Genomic DNA, 19105 nt, shown 5'->3' on the forward strand with positions numbered 1-19105 from the left:
TACTTTATCTCAAAATATTAACACCAGTACAGTATATGTATAAAAACATGGTCAGATCCCCAAAATGTAGAGTACAGTAAGTTCTTAAAAGGCACTTACAACCTGATGAGATAACAAGTATACCAGAGACAGACAAACCGAACAATACAAAGCAGGATATACTAAATGAGGGGTTACAGACATTAGATGTTTTTTAAGATCACTGATTTTAGAAAAAGACTTAGAATGAATTTGCCTTTGAGATATTCAACAACTCCTTTCCTTGAAAAATAAAAACAAAACCTATAATCTGGCATCCCTAAGAAAAAGACACAAGGCCGAACTACTACAAATGTCTACCATCTATTGCCTTTAATGGGCAAAACATGTTTTATAATAAGCGAATTAGTTTGAATTGACAAGAATCATGCATTTACTAGAGGTTCATAAATACAAAGAGCTTCTGCTTTATTTACTGGCATTTATAAACAAAGCACAGAATAGTACTTTCCAAATGAAGTGATATTACCTCATCCAATACTATCATCTGGACATGATCAACTTTTGCTACTCCTTTCTTGATAAGATCCAGGATTCTTCCAGGGGTAGCTATCACCACGTGCACTACAAAAGATTAGAATATATATAAATATATTCTCATTCATTTTAGCTTGGGCAAAGAGGATACAGTAAAGGTTTATTATACATATTTTATCAGAAAATTGTAGGGGTAGGAATAATACAAACAGGCAGGGATGTGTTTTAAGATAAGAATTTGAATTTCATCTTAGGTTGGTAAGAGAATACTTGTTTGTTTCACTGCTACATGGGGCAGGCTAATAGTTTGCCAAACCATCTGCTCCAAATAAGGGGGAATACCTGTCTTAAAATTATCCCCAATGAATAACAAAGACATACCAGACATCTCACATACAGTTGCTTGCCTCCTAACTCTAGTAATGGTCTTCAGAAGATTGTTAAAAGGATGAAATGAGATAACCATTTTAATTAAATGTGCAATATGAAGCACATAGTAATTTACCAAATGATAATTATATATATATAAAATTTTAACTCAAACTTTATGTATTATTTTACATAAGGGGATTTCAAGCTTGTGAAATCCTCCATAAATATCATATCAATTTATACCCTCAAGCTACAAGACAGCCTATTTCTTCTCAAACTTATTATTGGTTACTAATATTTTTAAGCTTTCCCAGCTGGATACAGTATCCAACTACTTTTATTTACATTAAAAAATTATCAGCAAGGTTAACTATCCTTTCAATTACTATCAATTTATCTTTTTTCTCCAATGAAATGGTCATTTCCTTTATTCATTTTTCTGTGGCAGTGTTTCTGGTCCTTAATTCTTAACGATTTTTAGTGAAGTTCAGGAAACACCCATGTCTGCAATTACACTTGAAGAGCTAGGCCACATTATATCAGTCATTCCCTACCTGTGTCATCAAGCCTCATTATGTCATCCCGTAAATTGGTTCCTCCTGTGGTTGCCATCACTTTGGCCCCTCCCATGTGCTTGCTGACCTGGATGCAAATTTGACTGACCTGTAGAGCAAGTTCTCTAGTGGGAACAATCACCATTGCTGGAAAAGACAAAAAAGAAACATATTTTTAAGGGTGTAATAAGCTACAGAAATACCGGCCCTTGCAATCTAGACACTCAGGACATTCTAAAAAGTTGAATCATAATAAGCCTAATTCTGAAAAGTCAAAAAAGTAAATCTCCTTTACCAAAAAAAAAAAAAAAAAAAAGAGAGAGAGAGAACCTATTACAGTATTCTAGCTTTGGACTTTTCCTGAGCAGCACAGCTTTATAAACCTGGTACTCCTTAGTTACAAACCTTTAAAGGGTTCTTTGCCTTGGCAACCATTACCTCAAAGTTTATTAATTTAATATTTCAGTAAGGGATTCACTAAACACCTGAGTAAGAACTCCTGCTGCCCAGGTTCCATTTACATCACATGCATGTAAGTAAAAGGAAGACAGGAGAAATGATCATTACAGATCAAGATCAATTTATGAAAATTTCAGAAAAAGCTTCAGAGATCAAAATTTAAATGTTAGCTTACTCTGCATAAAACTATGGAAACTTATTTCTTCCTACTTCCTAAGCTCTTAAAACCACAAGGTTTTATAGAAGAAAAAGTACATGAGCTCTTGTAGACATGTAGGTGTCCCAAGAAACAACTCAGTTCTACAGTTTGTAAGTAGCAAAGTCAGATAACTTTATGATTCTTGCTTTCTTATCTATAAGCCAATACCTATCTTGCCTATTTCACTGGAATACTATCAAAACTGTGTGCTATGTAAAACCCCTCTGAAAACTAACAATCTTTTTAGAAAAGCTGGGTATTTTATAAGACAACTGGGCCACAAGCCGTGGAAAGAAAAGGTAAATACTAACCACAGATTATGTAAATTCTAAAAAAAGATGGTAACATCTTCCACATACCTGTAAAGTAAAACTGCCATTTTTAGTTCAAACAAACTAACCTTGTATATTGTCCTTCTTCAGGTCTAGCCGTTCAAGTAAGGGAATGAGGTAGGCACCGCTCTTGCCTGTTCCATTTTTTGCTCTAGCTAAGATATCCCTACCAGATAAAGCAATGGGAATGCTCTCCTCCTAAGAGACAAGAAAATGCAAATTACTTGTGAATAAAAACAGTACATAAATAAATTATTCTCTAAAAATATAATGGAAGTATACCTCTTTGATATGGCTTTCAAGTGTCCCACATTTGCATAAGAATAGGTAGAGGCCAAGTAAATTACCAGTAGAGCTCACCATCCTTATCAACCAGTATTTATGAGAACTGCTTATAGTGTATTATTAAACTGTACCCCAATGTCATAAAAACGATATGGATTTGCATGTGTGAGAATGGGTAGGACTAAGGGAGTGGGCATCTACAACAAAGAAAACAAATGAAGAGGAACCCAGGGGGACACAAACAAGACTTGAATAAACAGGAAAAAAAAGTGAAGGACCTTTCACAATGTAAAACTGGGAGAAGAAAATGGCACAAACAATACAAAGGAAAGACCATACATTCTGAGAAAAGTAAACCAATTTAACCACAATGAAAAATCGCAGTTTTGACAACTCATCCTTGCAAAAAATAGGAATTGGTTGGCAAAGTTTAACTTTGAAGTCCTATCTGATTTATACTATCATATAAGCTTACAATGTCAGTGTCTTATATTCAACTTCTCTGTCCTGAAATGTACTCAACTGGAGAGTACAATTCTATTCCAGTTATCTTCATCCATGGTCATATCAGAGAGTGACTTTTCATTTTCACATTTAGCTTACTTTGTCATACGTGTTTTGCAAGGATAACATTTCCTATTAGGACAAGTTACCTAAACAACAGCAAAGGATTCCCCCAAATTACTGAAAATTGAATACATATATAAATAGAATAGATATAAAGAGGGGTGAATAAGAACATTTCAATTTCTGAAACTAAAATTTTTAATTTTTATTTATAAAACCAGAAAAGTTAGGAAAGAGATTCATAATCACTATAACAATCAGTTCCGTGTCTAAGCTAATGACCAAAAGAACTATCTCTAACAGTTTAAAATCATTATTATAGGAACATCTAATAATCATCATGACTTGCATTTCCCCTCACAATAATCATCCTACTTAGAATGCATCAAAGGAAAATAAATAAAGAATGGATCAAAGGGGTCAGATGGGTTCCAGATGACCAGAAAAAGAAAACACAGCTCCCAGAACTGTAAATATGGTCCAGTAACAATATGGTTACCCTCTGTTCCTATCACCAGCATTAAACAGTCTGCTTATTATAATAAAGCAGGTCAAAGAAAAAAATCCTTGGCTTTGACCCTTTGGTCTTAATCTCTTCATTCCTACTTTGAGTCAACTCTGTTAATCTACAGTTGCTCTGGGGGCTGATTACCCCCTTGGGTTCATTTTCTTCTGTGTTTTTTAAGATCTTATTTTTATTTATTTGAGAGAGCGAAAGGAGAAGGTCAGAGGGAGAAGCAGACTCCCCATGGAGCTGGGAGCCCAATGTGGGACTCCATCCTGGGACTCCGGGATCATGACCTGTGGCAAAGGCAATCGCTTAACCAACTGAGCCACCCAGGTGCCCCTTTTCCATGGTTTTTAAATAGGCTACTAGCACACACTACTCAGTTCTGTAACAGAATAAAAGTCTAGGTGGTCTCCAAGGGCCTCCAAATGACTTAAGTCAGGTTCTTTAAAATAAACTTTTGAATGAAGTGAGGCAGGTGAGAATTAGCTTAAGGGTATCCTAATTTCCCATTTTGGGTTCACCTTCTAACTCAGATTAAGGCCACTAAATTCTATTCCCTTGCACTCTCTGATAGGGTTTATGCTCTACAGAAACTGTTTAAAGATAGGCTTTTTCTTTTTTTAAACAAAGTAAGCAAGCTAGTCTCCAAGTTAAGATACACTGATAGTTTGTCCCTTATAGTGACCATTACGATTAGCAGTAGCAGTCACTGAATTCAACACATCCACACTGTATCTTACTACTATCCGCCAGAAAAATCAGGTAATATAATGAAAGAGAATTCAAGTCAGGCTGAGACAACTGTGAAACCCAAGAGGAAATCACGGGAGCTACCAGGGAGAAAACAGAGGAGGAAGCAAAAACCTTTAAAAACTGTCTGCTGGGCACCCAGATACTTTTATTTATATCCTTTCAAGTTAGGTATTTTTGTTTTATAATAATAAAAACATTCCCACACAAAAACATGTTATGTGAATGTTCACAGCAGTATTCAAAATGGCTAGCAGTGGAAACAACCCTATCAGCTGACTGATAAACCACTGGTGGTACAGCCATACAATGAAATTATTATTCCGCAATACAAAGGAAAGAAGTACTAATACATGCTATAACATGGATGAACCCTAAAAAATTGCTAAGTCAAAGAAATCACTCACAAAAAACAATGTATGTCTCCATTTATATGAAATGTCCAGAACAGGCAAATTCATGGAGATGAGTGGTTGGTTAGGGCTAGGGGAAAGTGAGGGGTGACTGCTAAAACACTTTCTTTTTAGGGTGATTAAAGTGTTCTAAAATTGATCTGCACAACTGTGAATACACTAAAAACCACTGGATCGTATACTTTAAATGTATAAATTGTGTGATTTGCATCTTAGTCAAGTTACCAAACCCACGACAACCCCACAACAAGGTCTGATTCTGCCACCTTACCTCTCCAAGGCCATGTTCCACCATTAAGGTGGAAATGACCCACTAAGTTATCTGTTGTGTTTTGGTTACCCTAGGACCCACCTTCCCTAGCACCCCAAATTTCTTCTGAGGAATTACATGTCCCCACCCCACCGGAGAGTCTAGGTAACCTCTCCAGCTAAATAGGAGACATCAACTGAACCCAGGCCAGCTCCATGCTCTCTTCTAAGAATTTAAATTGTTATAGGAGATCCTGTAACAATTTTAAATTGTTATAGGAGATACTGTAACAATTTCCAAGCCCTTCAGAACTGCCTCAGTCCTTGGTCAATTCCAAGTGTGACTTTTCTCACTCTAGTGAACTCCTCTGATATTCTTTCAATAAATTCCCCTTTGCTAAAGTCAGCCCAAGATGGTTTGCTGCCTACAACTAAAGCACAGTATACCTTCCAATTTCCTAGTACTGAGAGGCATTTGACAGAAGTGTGGTACCGAAAAAAGCTGAAAATTGCCCTATTAGCTGCTTTTAGGTAGTTGTTTCTGACCCTTCCTGGGTCAGCTGACCTTAAGAATCTTAATTTTAGCGGGAAAAATAGTATGAGTATGGTAGAGGAGATAGCAATGGTTATCACAGGTATCTACTGCTGCCCAGAAAAAAGAATTTGGAAGATAATAATTTCAAAAACATCTCTAACTTAAGGAACACACCCCAGTTTTACCACAGTAACTAATGAGTAAATGCATTTAAAGATTTTTTTTTCTTGCAAATTCTGAAAAACAATTCCTATAATCCTAAGAAATCCACATTAGTAAGAGAAATGATTTACAAAGGATTAAGAATGCTGCAATTCCTAACTATCAACAATAAGCTATTAATTCTTAATTAAAACTTATTACACCTGGTTGACAAAATAATTTCTCAAAATAGTTGAGATTCTTGACCTGATAAGAAATTTTTTTGCCAACAATAAGGAACTCCCATGTTTCCCTCAATAGTGGACTAACTGCCATTTCTTTATTATCTTACTGAAAAAGTCTTCAAAAGGTGTGCCTAGGGTCTGGAAGCAGTCAGAGTTACCATTTTCAATCATCTCAAAGTTAATATAGCTGACCCCTGAATGTGGGGGTTGGGGTACTGACATCCCACACAATTAAGAATCCACGTGCAACTTTTGACTCCTCTAAAACTTAACTTATAGCCTACTGCTGACTGGAAGCCTCACTGATTAACGTAAACAGTCACACATTTTGTATGTTAGGTATAAATAAAGTTATAGAAAAAAAATGTTATTAAGAAAATCATAAGGAAGACACATTTACAGTACCATAAAAAATCTGTGTATAAGTGGAACCACGCAATTCAAACCCTTATTGTTCAAGGGTCAACTCTGTAAGGTTTCATAACGTTAAGCAGAATAAAACAGTAGGTTCTTACACCTTCCAAAGAAGTCTGCACTCCTATAAAGCTATGCTTTAGAGAGGCAGAGTTATGCTAGCTATGGGGCATAGCATTCAGAACTAGAACTAGAGTCACAGCTGGCTACACCAAAGAAAGATGTGTGGGGGCAAGCTGTAGTATGTCTGGTTCCAGCCTGTCAGTGTAAAATATTCTTTATGGAGGATATAATTAAGTGTTTCATTGTCCAATAATCTTATAATCAATAAAATTTAACCTCAAAGAAAATTCAAATACAGAGGACACCCACCATCTGATCAAGAAGGCTTCTTCAATATTTGGGGGCAAAAATGCCTGCGTAAAACTGTAAACTAAGTACTATGGAAAAGAATACCTTAAAAACAACAGGAAGGCAAGGAGAGACAGCATATAAGAAGAGAATAAATAGAGGGCAGCCAGTCATGAGGTTAGATTTCACTACAGGGCTTCTAAATTTCTTTTTGGTTCTAAAATCCTAACATTTATGGTTTATTACACTGAATAGTTCTAAGGAACATCTTGTGTTTTCCATAGATTCTTGGGCAAAATAATGGTGAGAAAAAGACAATGTGAATGGTGGTTTAGATATCTAAAATAATACTTTGTACTTGTACACTGCTTTGCTATTTCACAATATTGTTTTAGTTACATTTAATCCTCACAAAAACCGTGTGAGGGAGATTATTATTTCTACTTCACCAAAAAAGCTAAATGTGAGACTGGTTAAGTGACTGGAAAGATCACTGCCCATATATTATACTAATACTGAAAGTGCAAATAACAAAGCCAATTTTAAATTTTAATACAAAGGTGGAAAACAGGAGTCAGCAAAGGTCCATTAAGAATTAAGTCAGCTGGATGACACAGTTGATTTTGTGTTTGACTTGGTTTTGGCTTGGGTCGTGATCTTGGTGTCGTGGAATCAAGCCCCACATGGGGCTCTGTGCTCAGTGCAGAGTCTGCTTGGGTTTCTCTTTCTCCCACTGTCCCCTACCCCATAAATAAAATCTTTAAAAAAAGAATGAATTAAGTTTGCTATGAATGAGCCAATCCTTTTTTTGAGGAAGGCAGGGGCATTTATTCCTTCCTGCCTCCCCATCTCCTTTTTTGATAAAACTACTGTATGGAATAGTAACCTAAAACAATTACAGAGCATTTATCATCTACAAGGCACTATACAAAACATACTAAAATGAACTACCTCATTTAATCTTCACAACTCCTCTATGATAAATAATATCCTAACAATTTTACAGGCTAGGAAACTAAGGCTTAGAGAGATAACTCAAAATAATCAACTTATAAAGGACTGGAGTTGGGACTGGACCTGGGCAGTCTGCCCAGACTAGTTCTTCAATAGTTCTATAGACAAAGTTAACCTGCAGACATGTCAACCATGATTTCAAAGCACCACTGAACAGCTGAAGGCCCATTTCCTGCCATCTACTTCGCTAAGTACTGGAGATACAAAATTGAATGATATAGTCCCTACAGTAGAAGACTCTCATAAAACTTTTAACCCCTGTAAATAAAATGGATTAACATGAACTACATAACAGAAAAATAAATTTCCAAAATATTTTTTTTAATATTTGCACTCAAACTGCCTATCTGGTGATGTATATAATCTTATCTTGACACTTTCTCAGCCATAATAAACTTTAGTTTGTCCACAAAGGCACACAAAGATAAAAACCCCTAAACAACCATTATCCCAGTATTCTCTGCTTGGAATATGGATCACCTCTAGGTTATTCTGTCTTCCTCTAATGGCTACATATATATGCAATTTCAACGAGAAAGGGGCTCATCATACCACACTGAAATTATCTGTACGATTAGTTGTTTTAACCCCATGACTGTGAGGGCAGAAATCCTGTCTTGTTCATAAAAACATCTCCAGTCTAGGTCACTCGGTACATGTTTGCTCAATGAAAAAGTACTCAACGATGTCATCGGGTCTGTCCTTATTACAGCTTGGGTTTAACAGTTTTAACATGCATGTTTATGTCTACATGTATATGCCCACACACATACAGGTATTTCCTTGTTCTAGTCACTGAAAGGGCCAAGGAACAAAGAATGTACTCAGATTTAAGTCTCTAATACTACTACCCCACTAAGCAGGGCTCCTTGGAGAAATGGCTGATTCCAAGGCTGGGACAAGACAGGTACAGACAGGCTCAGCATCATGATATGCCAAAAAAGAAGTATTCAAGAAAAATGAAGGGGTAAGGGAGGTGAGGAGTGAACAGGCAGAGCACAGAGGATTTTTAGGGCAGTAAAACTATTCTGCCTGATATCAATGATGAGTTAATGTCATCACACGTTTGTTCAAACCCACAGAATGTACAACACCAAGAGTGGAACCTAATATATATTATGAACTTTGGATAATGTTAACTGAGGTTCCTCTAGTTATAAAAGATGCATCATTCTTGTGAAGGATGTTGATAATAGAGGTTATGCATGAGTGGGGACCCAGTTTAAGGGAAATCTCTATTTTCTGCTCAACTGCTATGAACTTAGTATTGCTCTAAAAAAAGCAGTCTATCAGGAAAAAAACAAGTGTGCATACATTATAAACACACAGGGACCAGCTTCATGGAGCTCACAATGGCCAAAAAAGAGACAATTTGACCACAAAAATACCACTTGGTGGTGGGGGGCGGATTTTTGAGTCCACACTGATAATATACAAATACATGAAAAAATAGGGAAGGCTCTTTTTTTTTTTTTTTTAAAAGATTTATTTGTTTGAGAGAGAGCACAAAAGGAGAGGATTCGTGGGAGAAGGGAGCCCGATGTGGGACTCCATCCCAGGAATCCAGGATCATGACCTGAGCTGAAGGCAGTTGCTTAACCAAATAAGTTACCCAGGTGCCCCAGGGAAGGCTCTTCTTTACAAGGCCAAATGTGGAAGGAGTACTAGCTAGCACTGGTTAACTCATCATAATCTATCAGAGTAAAGATCAAATCATCAACAATGGATGCTAAGACTAGGAGGAAATTTTGGTGGAAGAGTAAGATACCTGCATGGTCTTAAAGTTCCCACAGACTACTCATTAGTTTCAAGGGAAGGATGGGGAAAGCAATTAATTATACAGTAGAAAAATCAGACACCACCTTGAGACAATAATGAAAATTAAATTCATCAATGAAAACTATATGGACACTGTGAATACCTTCAAATGTGGTAGCCTGAAAAGGCCATAACATAACTTCTGCAGGTAGTTTGACTAAGAATGAGTAACTTGAGGCTAATCACGTGGAGACAGAGCACAAAGCCAAAATGAGGAAAAAAGGAAAAAAGGGAAAAAAAGGGCTGTATTTTTTAATGTCAATGTCATAAAAGATCAAAAAAAGACTAGGGAAATGCTCACAACTAAAAGAGGTTAGAGATATAACTAACTAATGCAATACCTGATCTTAGGAGGCATTCTGTACAGAAAAGAAAAAAAAAATGCTGTAAGGAACATTCTGGGGTCATTTAAAAATTAGAATACAAATAACAGATAAGATAGAAATACTGTATTAATGTTAAATTGACCAAATTTAACACTGTACTATGTTTACATATGTACTACGGTTACACAAGAAAATATCCCCAGGGGCACCTGGCTGGCTCAGTTGGTACAGCATGTAACTCTTGCTCTCAGGGTCTTGAGTTCAAGCTCCATGTTGGGCATAGAGCTTACTCAAGAAAGAAAAAACCCATTTCTTAAGAAATGCACAATGAAATGTTTAAAGGTAAAGGCCATGATTTTCTGACTTTTCTTTAAAAGGTTCAGAAAAAGTGTGTAGGTGCACATGTATACACGAGAAAAATACTAATTTTACCATTCACACAGATAAAAAAGTATGGAATGCTTGACTTAAAACATTACATCACAAGTGGATGAAACGGGAGAACGTACCTGAATAGGAGATGGCTTTTCCCAGCCCATTTCAAAAATTCCCATCAATAACTCCCGTTTCAAACAGTAATCTTCAAACTCATTTCCTTTTGTGGAGGTCACATCCTAGTCAAACAAACAAAACAACAAAATGAAGTGCAACTGTGTTCCTTTGGTGGTTACTAAAGAAAGTTTGTTTGAGAGACTTATTCTTCCTCTACCCCATTTAAAATATAAACATATGCAAATAAGTTGTCTTGATCTATATTTCAAGTATTCCTAAGGAATAACCACTCTTTAACACACACAGGCCACTTAAAAATTGTTGGGGAAAGGCCACCCTGTGGTCATATTCTTCTGAGGACTGGTTGAGTACTATTATTTCTATGTTAAGTATCATGCTTTGAATTACAAATAGCAAGAAGTGAAGTCAAACTCTGCTCTACCACTCACTGTCTGCAAATATCCTATTCTAAATAAAGATTTCTCAAACTTAGCACTATTGACACTGGGCCAGAAAATTCTCTTTCATAAGGCGCCCATCCTGCAGCATCCCCGTAAGTTGAGTTTAACAAGCTGTGATAACTGGGGCGCCTGGGTGGTTCCAGTGGGTTAAGCCTCTGCCTTTGGCTCAGGTCATGACCTCAGGGTCCTGGGCTCCAGCCCTGCATGGGGCTCTCTGCTTAGCAGGGAGCCTGCTCCCTGCTACCCCCGCCTACTTGTGATCTCTCTGTCAAATAAGTAAATAAATAAATAAAATCTTTATTAAAAAAACCAAACAAGCCGTGTCTCTAGCTACAGCTAAATCACCACTAAGGGACAAAAATCACCCCCAGTTGGGAACACTGGGCTAAGAGAACGAATCTCTCAACTTTCTTGTCCTCATCCACAAGATAAGGATAATTAATACCTAACCTGAATCTTACTGTACTGCTAAGGGCATAAGAGAATTTTGAGAAAATGTTTTGCAAACCATGAAAATACTCCATAAATTAGATAAAATATACAGATATATAAATACAGCATTGAATATACAGATACACATTATTATATTAATGTAATTCCTCCAAAAGGCGAAAATTTTTGGCAATTCATCATATATGATCCATACAATTTCAACCACTTCAAACTAAGAGTAAACACACAGTGCCTATTGTTATAATTAACAACTTCACTTTTAGAGTTTCCACACCATTTTTCCACTTGAATTTTACAATCAACTTACCGAAGTTTTGATTCTTAGATCCTTTGGAGGGAGTTTTAAAGTCTTTTTCCAGTCATCACCAGGTCTATGGAGAATATAATAAAATTGAGGCAAGAGAATTCATAGTATCACTATTCTAATAATACAAAGATGATTCACCATAATTAATTATAATTAAGTTCTAAAAAGCACAGTAAGTTTAATATACTGCCATTTACTTTGAAATATAGTTAACAGAAATAAACAGCATTAGGAAAACTGCTCTTCTTACAAAAGAACAATCTAGAGAGGATAAAAAAAAATCAAGAATAGAAGGGAATAAGGCATCCATCCTTTTAAGAGAAGCAGTGTAATATGTAGTGCAACTGTTGTCCAATCTTGGTAACCACCGTGTTTTATTTGATATAAGTAGTGTGTTTTAATTTAAATTAGTTGCCAACATTTAAAAATTAGGAGATTTCATATAAAGTCCAGATTCAGGCTTTTCTTTAAAAAAAAAAAAAAAGAAAAGGAAGCTTTAGCAACACCAGTTCCAAACTTCTGCATGTCAACAGTCTGACAGAGGGCAATAACTGGGGGCTTAAATCAAGCAGCAAACTCCTTCAGATAAAGCAAGTACCTTTTCATGTAGCACAGTCTCCTGTAAAGCATATGAGTTTCTAACTTTTGGTGATTAATTAAAACCAAGGGCTCCAAAGTTTCAGACTCGAGGCCAAGCTCTGACTCTACTACTCAGTATTTTTGTGACTTTGCAGCAGTTATTTTTCTAAGCCTCCAATTCTCTCATATATAAAGGGGGTTGAGAATTATATCAAGTAATTTACATAAAACACTCAGCATAGTTCCTGGCAAAATAAGAACTTCAGGGAGTGCCTGAGTGGCTCATTTGGTCGAGCATTTGGCTTGGCCTCAGGTCACGGTCAGATTGAGACCTGCATCTGGCTCTATGTCCCCCAACAAATATAATCTTAAAAAAAAAAAAAAAAAAACAAAACCCTCAGTATTAGCTGTTAATGACTATCTTTCAATCTTTTTTTTTTTTTTTTTTTAAACTGAGAATGCTAGAAACCAAGAAAACAAGAGTAAAATTCTCTTTTTGGTCAAGTAAAAACCTCAAGTAATACTGAAGCACCTAATGGGGAAAATATGGTCAATAAAGCAGATAATGCTTTCAAATGTGTCATCTTTAAATAAAAGTTTTTACGAATTCATTATAGCAATGCTTACATAATCAGAGCCTCCAAAACCTCTCGAGAGTCTTGATTTAGAAAGATGAGGACTTATTTTACTTAAAGGTAGGTCCCACATAATTTAAAGTACTCTAACACAGTTTTGCTCCCAATTTCAAGGGTACCAAAGCCTTTCAACTGCCTATAATTAACACACCCAAATCTCTGAGCAAAAATGTCAGCTGAACATCACAGTATGCCAGCCTGCCATTGTCAAATTCAATATAAAGTGAGTAAAAATGCAGAAATACAATGGAAAATCTTATCACAAGGAATTTATAATCTTAGGAGTTAGAGGACCCAAGCTATTTAAAATGAGTAAGTGACAGAGACTAAGTATTAGAATGAATTCTGAAGACGGTGATGGATCTAGAGCATTCTAGATCCCAGAGATGACAAACAGATTTAAATAAATAAATATTTATTTATTTATTTGTTTATTTATGACAAGCATTTAAAGAACCCACAGAATGAAAAAGAACCCATTGAGACAAACCATAAGAGACTCTTATCTTAAGATAGGGTGGCTGGGTTATGGATGGTGGGGAAGGTATGTGCTGTGGTGAGTGCTGTGAATTGTTTAAGGCTGATGATTTACAGAACTGTACCCCTGAAGCAAATAATACATTACATGTTAGTTAAAAACAAAAAAACAACAACAACAAAAACCACCATTAATCCCAGGCAGACCAAAAATAAAATGCAAAATCTGTTGTCTGAAATCAGAATTTAAGTAGAAAATAATGAAATAACATAGCTTTATGTTTAAATAGCCTAAATCTTGCTAGCCTATTCAAACAAACTACAATTTAGAGAATATTCTTGATTTCTATACCAATTAAAGCTTAAAAATAGAAAATGCAATAACAATATGCATTAATACTAATTCTTCCAATGACCAAACCAATTCCAATGGAAATTAACTCTTAGAAGTCCCTAGCAAACCACATTCAAGTAACCATCTATATGATACTCTGGTAGCTTGTAAGTGCTACTTCTCTTTAGAAGTGCTTTTTAGGCATGGAAAGGACCTAGGTTGTAATAGAACACACATTAGTTCAGTGACCCAGTTTCAACATCATATGAAGATTTCAAGAGAACAGATCCATCTCTATGGCTAGATATTAAAAGTCAAATGTGAAATGGGGTCAAGAGTCTTTTTTTTTTTTTTTAAAGATTTTATTTATTTATTTGACAGAGATTACAAGTAGGTGGAGAAGCAGGCGGGGCGGGAAGCAGGCTCTCAGGGGCTCGATTCCAGGACCCTGGGATCATGACCAGAGCTGAATGCAGAGGCTTTAACCCACTGAGCCACCCAGGTGCCCCTGGTCAAGTCTTTAATGTTAATTTTCTATTAACTGAATCTTAGAGTGATAGTTAACAGTAGTAACTTAAAGTGTACACTTAGGGGCGCCTGGGTGGCTCAGTAGGTTGGGCCTCTGGCTTCGGCTGGGGTTATGATTCCAGGGTCCTGGGATGGAGCCCCGTGTCGCCCCATATTGGGCTCTCTGCTCAGCGGGGAGCCTGCTTCCCCCTCTCTCTCTGCCTGCCTGCCTACTTGCGATTTCTGTCAAATAAATAAAATCTTTAAGAAAAAATAAAGTGTACACTTAGATGACGGACAGCACATTTAAAAGAAAAAATTTTCTGTAGTAAGATGAGGCAACAAAGTTTTTAGAGTCAACAAAGGGGCCTGGAACTATTCAGCTGCATGCATTTCCAAGAGTTCAAAATCTTGAAAACCCTAGGAATATATATAATGGCTTGTAATCTTGTGTATAAAAGGAGAAAGCTTATTTTTTTTTCAAGTAAAAAACCAAAGTTCCATAACCTTAAAAAAAAAGTTATGGATAGGGACACCTGGGTGGCTCAGTTGGTTAAGCCTCTGCCTTCGGCTCAGGAGATGATCTCGGGGTCCTGGGATGGCAGTCCCACATCAGGCTCTCTGCTTGGCAGGGAGCCTGCTTCCCCCCCTCTCTCTCTGCCTGCCTCCCTGCCTACTTATGATCTCTCTCTGTCAAATAAATAAATAAAATCTTTAATTAAAATAAGTTAAAAAAAAAACCCTTAAAACTTGAAACTGGCTTTAACTGCTATTTAAACTAGGGTAAGGTACAGTAAAACACTAGGGAAAAAGCCATACTGGCAAAAAACAGGATGAATCTGAGCTAATTATGAAAGCCAGAAATGTTTCAAACAGTAATGTATACAAAATGAATATATTATCATCTGTTATCTATATTTTGTTAATGAACCTGAATTATGACAAAAATACATTATTCAATTGCAAATACCCAACCGCCATAAAACAGTCATCTGTCTTTTCCTTGCAAACAAAATGGTTAAAATAAGGTTTAAAGTAGTCAACAACAAAGTAGCAAAAAGATATCCCCTTGGTCTCCTCTAAGTCTGTTTATTATGCATTCTAACACTTACTTAATAGTGGTGGTCATACTCTGTGCTTGCTGCTGAGTGCCATTATTGATTGTGTTGGTATTTTTCAGCTGGTTCATCTGTTGCTGTGTCTGTGTGCCCCCTCCTCCGGGGCCACCACTGGGCTTCACAGGGCCCCTCAGCTGACCATTTTGACTGGACAGACCCATTATAACAGGGTTCTCTGTTCTGGCCGTGCTCATGCTGTATTAATTGTAAAGATGTCTCTTTCAAACTTCAAAACTTTTGAAAGTCAGTAGAGAAACTGTAATAACAGTTTATTAGGCTCTCCAAAATGAAGAGATAAATATAAGTCTTGCTCAATATATGAGTCCTTTATTGCAATGCAGGCAAGCACCTGTAAGTCTCTGAACGGTAAGCAGCAGTAACTTGCTCTCATGCACCGAATCAACTTTTTATTTTTTTAAAAAGCCCTCTAACAAGGTTGAGTTATAGATCTGAATTCACTCACTTCAATCTGAAACAAAGAGAAAGTGTAATTAGCAAACATAGGAAAGTTAGAAAAAACTTTCCCTTTTTAAAAGAACCCCTTTAGAGGAAATCATTCTATTAAATAAGAATACAGAAGTACTTAGACCAAAACACTAGTCAGGCTAGGAAGAGACACAAAAAGATGGACTGCCTCAAAAAACAAAAAACAACAAAACAAAACAACAAAAAAAAACACCCAAAAAAACCCACCAAGTCAACTGAGACCAATCTCAAACATTTAAAATTGTCAGTTCAAAGTAACCCAGAGAAGATTAGGTAGAAAGATATTGTGATTAAATTAGCATTAGCTGTCAAATGGCAATCTCTTCCTTCAGTTTCCTCCCTGATGAATACTCTAAAACTCTTTGCCACCTCTAAAAGTCAATGATTCATTATACTTAATTGTGTTACAACTGAATGAAGTATCACACTATTTTATTAATGTAAATCTACGTATATTCTAACAAGGCAAGACAATTCATTTTTTTTTTTTCCTATTTCTGACAGCAACTGCAAACTCTTGAAATTAAGTGCACTATGACTATGCTTTCAGGAAAAAAATAACTTGTGCCTTTATGAATTTTAACCATAGAGGTTCAACTTTACAAAAATGAATTATTTTTTCTCTTAAATTTTGCCCCTTAAAACAGTAACTGAAGAAGTCAAGAGATAAAGACAGGTCTACATGTCAAAATCCTTCGCTTGAGAAACAGCCAAAAAAAATCTTTAGCTACCTTAATAAAATCTGAATACTAAAAAACTACTAGCTACATACATTTCAATAACACTTTTCAAAAAGTGTATCCTAACATAAAATATCTGTTGTTATTAAAAATATCTACAAAAACACACAAAGGAAACTGCCTGTTTTTTTTAAAAAAAAAAAAATCTGTGAAAGACTAAAACACACTAGTAACCTTAACCAAACTTTCCAAGAAACCCAGAGTACTAATAAACGTTGTTTTAAAAAAGAACTGGCTAAAGTCCGCCATTTTTAATTAGTCCCAAAATCGAATTCTTATTTTGAAATGTAGTAAAGAAAAACAATTTACAAAGGCCAAAAAATAAGGACTACTATTCCTCTGTTGGGTTTGTTCTTTTTAAACTCCTTTATAAATTTTTACCAAAAAAAAAAAAAAAAAGCGTATTAATTATTGATTTTTTTCTTTTTTTGGCCAAATACCAAGAATTCCAAAGTAATACATCTTTTCTAAAAGACAACTGGTTATGTCTTTTTTAAAAACTGAAAATAAAGTTGCTCAGAAGCAAATCCTGGTTATCATATACACAAAGCTGTATATTTCTAAGTCTCTTAGAATCTGATGCCTTAAGCAGACCGTGGTTACCAGCCACCTAATTTCAGTTCAAGGTGGTAAATGGGTTTCCTGTATCGACAGATTTATATTATGATCAACAATACCACGGAGTTCACACAAGACTTGTTCGCCAAGCACTAAGAGGATGAAGAGGGCAACCTCTAAAGATTGATTAAAAGATATCATTATTGTCCCTGAGCTCTTAACGTAAGACCATTTATCTCCCTAGATCCAAAATGTGACTATTACTCCCTTCTTACTTGAACCGAAACCTGCACTGCAGCTTTCTGTCTCAGAGAAGGAAATATTCCTCCTACCCCTTCCCAATTTAGACTTGCAAGTTACATTCTACATTTTCAAAAATACGAACGAAACGTAGACTAGTTGACTAGGAGGAGCCCCTCGCGGAGTTAATTACAGCACTTCCCAGATTGTAGTTAGCAACTGACAGTTTCACACCCAAAACACTATCGTCATCTCAGACAAGAGCTTTTGTTTGCAAATGCAGCGCAGTTTCTCTAAGCTAGGTCTGCAAGTTGGAGGGACTGAAGGGAAAAGGGGACTGTGGTAGAGGAAAGGGAGTGAGCGATGAGGGAAAGAAACAAGCCAAAGATTTGAGCCCCGTAACTGTGGGGCAATAATTTCTTGCTCCCCAAAACGCCGCCCCAAACCAACACTTCTAGCCAGCCCTCTGTGACCATAAACACAAAAGGGCTGGGGCCCTATAATCGCAGCTGCGCCACAAGAGCAGGGAACCAACTCCGCGGGTAGGAAACAATAGGGACTCCCCCACTAAGGCCCCAAAGAGAAACCCTTAAGTGAGAAAGCCCCTCCTTTTCCCTCACGACTCGGGGGCTCCATAATCACCCTCCTGTTACCGACCTACGAGGCCTTATTCCAAGCAAGCAGCAGCGGGTCCTCTTCCGAAACCAGCCCTCCGACACTGCATATCCCTGCCGCCCCCTATAGGGCCGCCTCGTACCCTATAACCTCCACCATCCCCCTAAGTCCTTGCCACCTCTGTGCTCCCGCATCCCTTCGTCTTCCACAAAGCTCCTCTGAGTACTTCGCCCGCTCCTTCTCTGGACCCCGCCGCACACGACATTCCCAAATTCGACTCTTCTCAGGCGCCCCCACCCCACAGGGCTGCCGCCAGCCGTCCGCCTTCCTCCCCGGGGCCCGGCCAGGCCCCAGGCCTCCGCCTCAGAGCGCCCTCTCCCCCGCCGGCCGAGGGGCTTCCCGCGGCCCCGGCCGCACCGCTGACCTCGACCTCACCATCTCACCCCACTCCCCGAGGCTCGGGCCCGAGTCCTACCACCGAGGCCACTCCCGCTCGGCACCCTCGGTCCTTTATTGTTGACTCGAAGCTCCCAAAATGGCGGCGGCTCCTTCCTCCTCGGAAACCTCCGCCCGCCCCCACCCGGCCCCTCGCCTCTGCCTCCTCCTCCCGCCCCCGCCCCCGCCCCGCCCCGGGGGCTGCTCCGCAGGGCCGCCCGCGCCCGCGCCCGCCGGCTCTCCCGGCCGCCCAGCCCTACCTCCACCGCTGCCCGCTCTCATGGCGCCGCCGGAGTCGCCGCCCGGGCTGAGCTAACTCGGTTGCTCTGCCCCTCCCCCGCTCGCCCGCCGCCCCTCCCCCTCATCTTCCCCTCCCCCTGCCTGTCCGCATGGCGGCGGCCACGGCTCCTCCTCCACGCAAAATGGCGAGGGCTCAGCTGCCGCCGCTGCTGTCGCGCTTGTCGCGGTGTCACGGCCTCCCAGGCTTCGCGGCGGGAGGAATGCGGGCCGGGGAGCCTCCCTGAGGAGAAGACGGATGGCCGTGCTCTCACACCGACTGGGGACCCCAGAGACTGAGACTCGAAGGGGAAGTCGGGTTCCTTTCTGAATGGGAAGGA

The 19105-nt window shown here is 38.3% G+C and overlaps 1 protein-coding gene across 5 annotated transcripts in view; it reads right to left on the bottom strand.

Annotated features, from left to right (window-relative positions):
• DDX6 (DEAD-box helicase 6) overlaps window positions 1-18835 on the bottom strand; it is a 33071-nt gene extending 14236 nt beyond the window's left edge. Inside the window, exons 1-7 of one of the 5 annotated variants that reach the window (XM_044257974.1) lie at window positions 18749-18835; window positions 15409-15883; window positions 11765-11828; window positions 10561-10665; window positions 2501-2630; window positions 1443-1589; window positions 509-603 (exon numbers count right to left, since the gene is read on the bottom strand). In XM_044257974.1, the coding sequence (XP_044113909.1) occupies window positions 509-603; window positions 1443-1589; window positions 2501-2630; window positions 10561-10665; window positions 11765-11828; window positions 15409-15608 (741 nt within the window). In that variant the 5' untranslated portion in view covers window positions 15609-15883; window positions 18749-18835. Of the gene's footprint in view, window positions 1-508; window positions 604-1442; window positions 1590-2500; window positions 2631-10560; window positions 10666-11764; window positions 11829-15408; window positions 15884-18095; window positions 18352-18488; window positions 18617-18748 lie in introns of those variants that run through there. The other 4 variants (XM_044257972.1, XM_044257971.1, XM_044257973.1 and 1 more) reach the window with 4 other exon arrangements.
• Between the last annotated feature and the right edge of the window lie 270 nt (window positions 18836-19105).

Source organism: Neovison vison, chromosome 7 (assembly GCF_020171115.1).
Source record: "Neovison vison isolate M4711 chromosome 7, ASM_NN_V1, whole genome shotgun sequence".
Lineage (NCBI taxonomy): Eukaryota > Metazoa > Chordata > Mammalia > Carnivora > Mustelidae > Neogale > Neogale vison.